Raw genomic sequence first — 6,090 nt, 5'->3', positions numbered from 1 at the left:
TAGAGTGGAAAGAATAAAGAGAGAGAAGAGAGAGAGGAGAGAGAGAGGGCGATCAAGAGAAGAGAGAGGGCGATCAAGAGAAGAGAGAGAGGATGATCAAGAGAAGAGAGAGAGGGTGATAGAAGAGTGAGAGGGTGATCAAGAGAAGAGAGAGAGGGCGATGAAGAGAAGAGAGAGAGGGCGATGAAGAGAAGAGAGAGAGGGCGATCAAGAGGAGAGAGAGAGGGCGATCAAGAGAAGAGAGAGAGGGCGAGCAAGAGAAGAGAGAGAGAAGAGAGAGAGGGCGATCAAGAGAAGAGAGAGAGGGTGATAGAAGAGTGAGAGGGTGAAAAAGAGAAGAGAGAGAGGGCGATCAAGAGAAGAGAGAGAGGGCGATCAAGAGAAGAGAGAGAGGGCGATCAAGAGGAGAGAGAGGGCGATCAAGAGAAGAGAGAGGGCGATCAAGAGAAGAGAGAGAGGGCGAGCAAGAGAAGAGAGAGAGAAGAGAGAGAGGGCGATCAAGAGACGAGAGAGAGGGCGATCAAGAGAAGAGAGAGAGGGCGATCAAGAGAAGAGAGAGAGGACGATCAAGAGAAGAGAGAGAGGGTGATAGAAGAGTGAGAGGGTGATCAAGAGAAGAGAGAGAGGGCGATGAAGAGAAGAGAGAGAGGGCGAGAGAATTTGAAGCACTGCTGCACTCTGTTTTGAGATCAAAGCACTCTAGACTTCACGAGCTGCTCCATCCACACTAATGTTAAAATCTGAAAAAGGCCTCTCTACCAAGCTCCAAACTAAGTTAAATATCTCAAAAAGTGTCAAAGATATCAAAAATCTGAATAAGAATTGAATAGCTGAAGGTGTTGTGATCATTTGAAAGTTGGAATGAAGTGTCTAGCTGAAAGTATGTGGAAGGAGTAGCATTTGGCGCAAGGTGTAGGAAAAGAGGATTTGAAGGCATCTCCCATTGACTTTCATGTTAAAAAAAGAGTTTAAAAAGCTGAATATTTCAAAAAGTATAAAATATTTTTAAAAAGTTGAAGGTTTCCCATCGATTCCTGCAAAGGCTGAATAGTTTAATATTTGAATGGTTTCTGTAGCTGAAAATCAGCTGAAGTTATGGAGAGCCAAAGTATTGGTGAAATAATAATAAGGGGAAGAATAAAGATTTGAAGTACTATAGTGGAATGCTGTGCCACAGCATTCCACTATAGTACTTCAAATCTTTATTCTTCCCCTTATTATTATTTCACCAATACTTTGGCTCTCCATAACTTCAGCTGATTTTCAGCTACAGAAACCATTCAAATATTAAACTATTCAGCCTTTGCAGGAATCGATGGGAAACCTTCAACTTTCTAATTAAAAGTGACTTGCCTGACAAGGACCTGACATTTAAAACAGCGAAGTGCACTACGTTCTCTTGAACTGAGTGGGGTGTTATGGGGACAGTTATCAGGTGTGCACTGTTTCTTGTACGTAGAGGGCAGGGTGGCTACCTTTTGTTGATGCTTCTGAGCACAGGGATAGGGAGTTGTATAGGCTTTGAGTTCCCTGGCTCCTCATCATGTCCATCAGAGAAGACACCGGGTAAACAGTCTGACAGTCTGTGTGAAACATTGTTGTGAAGAGAAGGTTTCCTTGTGGGCCGCTGGGTGGCGTCAGTGAGCAGGATGGGGTGTGTATGTTGCAGTGAAGAAGAGTTACCATCAGTGACCGGTGTTGTGTTCAGGTATGCTGCAGCAGATTGTCATGTGCGTTTGGCAGAGGAGACAGCTTGAAAAATATTTGCAGCTACAGTATGGCACGTGTGCCCCGTGGAGTGGGGTGAATGCCATCTCTAATGAGAAAGGAATCACGCTGCCAAAACAGATTGAAATTGTCAATGAATCCCAAGTTGTGTGAAGAGCATACTGACTGTAGCCATGTATTAAGACTGAGCAGCCTACTAAAACGCTCCACCCCTCGGCGAATAGAGGGGATCGGCCCGGAGATAAAAACAGATTTATTGCATTCCTTAAGTATTTTAAAGAGACTGGCGAAATGCATATTATTGTATTGAGTTTTGACAGCATCCATCAAACTAGATTTTTTGCCTTAATGCACTGTTTTCTAATATTTCTGTGTTTCTGAACCACGTCTGTGTCTGCATATAATGTTCGTATTTAGTCTCCTGATTTTAAATGGGAATTAAATAATTTGAGTGTTTGTGTGGGCCTACTGTACTGTTGCACAGTTTATACTGTATAACCTATGACAAGGTATTTCGAAGTTTTTGAAGATTCATAGCTAACCACACTGAAGATTATGGAGGTATTGATCAGTCTTCTCATACCTCTAACATCACCAGAAGTCATAATTTAAGGGGTCATTTCTCAAAATGTTCTTCCGGGGGGACATCCCCCCGGCCCCCCCCCCGTGTGGTTTATTCACCATTACAATAGCCCCACCTAAAATAATTTCCACCAGCCGCCACTGGGTGTATTATATTTAATCGTATGCACAACAGATAATTCATTGTGGAAAAACAAGACCTTTTCATACAAGCACAATTAGCAGAAGCACAAGATAATTCAAAATAATACTTCAGTAAAAATTATTTTAACGGCAAAAAAGACTTAAAGAGTCTGTGAATCTCCCAGATCAGTTTAAAAAAGTTTTTTTTATATTTTGTATTTTGCAGAAGAAGACGACTTAAACACTTAAAACAAATACATCATTTATCGGTTTAAATGGTTAGAACTCATCAACGTGTACTATAACCAACATAAGAGTTAAATATTTGTCTAATTTTCTACATTAACTAAAAGTGAATATGAATATAAGACACAGAAAATGAGATTGAGATCATTTCATTTAAACCAATACACTGCAACATTTTAAGCCCATACATTTTATAGCAGTGAAAGTCGTACACGATGGGAATAATGTCCAAATATAAACAATTCCAAAAACAATTAATTTTCTTGAGTTTCACTACTGCTGACATCCAAAGAGTAGGTACTGCTTGACCATCTTCTCCATGTCCAAACAGGTAGGTCTGTGTTCATCAGCTTGACACTCAGCTTCTGTGGGCCAGTACTCGATCCAGGTTCTTTCTCCAAGTACATACTGATACCTAAGGAGAGCAGAGTGAAAAACACGTTAGGTCTTCATGTGAATACCTATCTGTAACATTCAAACATAACATAAGAAAGCTTCCTTCCTCCTTCTGGATACTTTATTACTTAATCAATGGCAACGGTAAATGAGTACAACAAATATTGACTTGATTTAGTATACAAAGCAGTGAAACAGAAAGATCTTAAATCCCCACACCACACAATCAGATTCAAACAAACTTACGCTTGATGTGTATCATCTCTGTGAATATCATCTGATGTTCCCATGATAAGGTACGTTTTGCCAACAACCAAATCTAAAGACTCCCTGCAGTGCGGAAAACTGAGGAATGTGCGACTTTTATTCAGGGGAACCACATCAAATGTTCCTGTTATTTAAAATTAGGAGAACAAAGAAAAGGTGAGGATCAAATGGATAGCTAATCATTCATCACAAAACAAAAGTACTTTATTATTATCATTCTGAAAGGAACAAACGTTTCTGGAAACACACTTATTTGCCTTCTTGCCAAAAGTGAAAGGGGCTGTATTCTGCTTTTTGGGGGTTTCCCTCTCCTGTAGTTATATGGGTTTTAGTGCATGTAAATGGTCTGCAAAGGCTAAAATCCCTGTGTTCCCTCCAGAGGGAGTTTCAGACACACACTCCCGCCCCCTGCTCGAAACTCTTCCATTGGACGACTTGTTTACTGCGACATAGTGACATCACTACATAACACTTGCGCTTCTATTGTCTAGCTCCCAACACATCTTACATGAGAGGCTAAGGGGCGGGACAACTCCAAGTGGTTGACCCATCACAACAGAGCCGGCCAGCTAACCAATCAGAGCAGACTGGGCTCTGGTTTCAGACAGAGGGTGAAAAGAGGTGCAGCAGCACAGGCAGTATGAGTATATTAAAAAAAGCACTTTTTTGACATTAAAGCATGTAAACATGTCGCAGTAGAGCCCCAAAATATAAATATGAATCATAAAAGTGAGCATAATAGGGCCCCTTTAAATGTGTCCCACTCTCACGACTGTATAATAATTATCCAGCCAACAAGCTGCTAACTGCACTAATAAATGAAAAAACAAGTCGAACATCTTATTTTGCCTAGAAACATGAAAATGACCGGTGTTGACATCTAACTGCCTGACATAAATGCATTTACCAACATTTTAAAAGTTGTATTTTATTGTCTGACAGGAGATTCAATGTGCACACAAAATGTAAAAAGGAGGTAAACCAACTGTTAAGTCAACTAACCCTTTACGGCACCCTAGAAACATCAGGGGCTACTCCATTTTAGGCAGTTAAACTAGATACCCACCTTCTTTGATGACTTCCAGAACACGCATTGTGTAAATGTCTATGGGCAAATCATCTTCAAACACTTCCAGTTTCATTTTGTACACTGAGGACAGACACATTGTAGATTGTTAGCTCATCTGTTTCATTGCTCACTTCTTCTCCCAACCTCTTAGACACACACAATCAAACAAATACATTTTTGGCGTATAAAAGTACTATATTGAGTAAATTCAATCCATTTATGCTCTCTTACCAAAATCTATTTTGCTGGTTTCTGTACTCTCACAAGCCTTAGCTGTACGCTGATCATTGCTGATTTTCTCCTTCTTCTGCATACTGCAGTTCTCTGGAAATACACAATTGGCATAAAGTTATAACACATCCGATCAAATGTTTATAGTAGTACATGAGCATGGATGATGGCAGCTGTATTTACGTCACAATTTAGATTATTAGTGAGGTTTCTTTTAGACTTCAGGTGCTTATGTTTAAATCTGGTGATTTACTGCAAACTCAATTTTACAGCATTCTCCTTTACCAGATGTGAAACTAAGTACTTTTCTCATAAGGAGTACAACTCCTTGATTTATGTTGTAAATCTGAGAGACTATTCCTGGTGATATCATTATGATTCGATGCTCGCAGTGTGGCTTTCATGGGGACAATGTCTGTCTGCCGTTTAGTGGCTCCAACACTTGGGTCAACAATGAAATATCTCAACAACTATGATTGGGGAATAGCATTTAGTGCTGCTGTCCATAGGTAAGACTCCCAGCTACTAGCATTGCTGTATAGCCTCTGAGTCTTTGTTTTCAAAGTATAATGATACACTGCTGCAGTTTACAGACCTCAGACCTGCAGCTTACCTCTACAAAGGAGAATTTAAGTGTTGTGTTATTTAGAATAAAAAATGGAACAAATAAAAGTTTACAGTTGATGGATAGGGTTGTTTTGACCCGTTTACCTTCAGCACATGTGCATAGATCACCTCTGCAGAGCCGCAGTAGCTGTCCTCCTTTCCTCTCTGGATGGTAGAACTGCACACAATGTGTTTCTGTAATAGAAGAGAAAGATATTGAAACAGGTTCTTACGGTACTTTATAAAAGATATATTAAATACTTGAACAAATAATAATGCCTGCTTATTGACAGTGTTATATTCTCTGACATCTATTGGGAACAAAACACATGGAGGTTTCTCTAAGACTCACGCTCATAGTATTCATAGACAGATACAGCCGCTGGTTGTAAGACGCCCACTTTCATCTTCTGATGAACCCTAAAAGTGATTTCTTCTGGTCGTGTGTGAGAAACCTGTAGATAAAGGTGAGATAGAGATAAATACACAAAGAGCAAGGCAGACAGGAAAAGTATGGAGGAAGGAAACAGCGACGTCTTACCTTGTCCAGGTGGAGGATGAGTGAGCCTCTTTCTGACAGGCCTGATTTGTCCATCTCATATTTCGAAATGGTGCGGGCATGTCCTTTGGACAACTACACACACACACATAATCAGACCACTAACCATCACAGACATCTTTTTTCTCTCAACAGGAACCGTGACAAGTGCATTTGTTGTGGGTTAATGTGTATCTGTAAAAGTTCTTACTGAGTCCAAGTCCTTTGTGTTAGCGGTGAAGCCGGTTAGCAAGCCAATATCCAAAATTGACATTGTTGCATCTCTTTCCTTGTCCTTATACCT

General features: G+C 40.3%; 1 protein-coding gene across 2 annotated transcripts in view; it reads right to left on the bottom strand.

Annotated features, from left to right (window-relative positions):
• The window catches only part of LOC117469431 (complement C3-like), a 39,143-nt gene that overhangs the window by 13,075 nt on the left and 19,978 nt on the right, over positions 1-6,090 (bottom strand). The window contains exon 30 of one of the 2 annotated variants that reach the window (XM_034113831.1): positions 5,998-6,088. The exons of the other annotated variant lie outside the window; for it this stretch is intronic. Within the exon in view, the coding sequence (XP_033969722.1) occupies positions 5,998-6,088 (91 nt within the window). The remainder of the gene's footprint in view (positions 1-5,997; positions 6,089-6,090) is intronic. 2 annotated transcript variants of the gene reach the window in all.

This window comes from Trematomus bernacchii, unplaced genomic scaffold (genome assembly GCF_902827165.1).
Source record: "Trematomus bernacchii unplaced genomic scaffold, fTreBer1.1, whole genome shotgun sequence".
Taxonomy (NCBI): Eukaryota; Metazoa; Chordata; class Actinopteri; order Perciformes; family Nototheniidae; genus Trematomus; species Trematomus bernacchii.
This window is presented reverse-complemented; position numbering and strand designations above follow the sequence as displayed.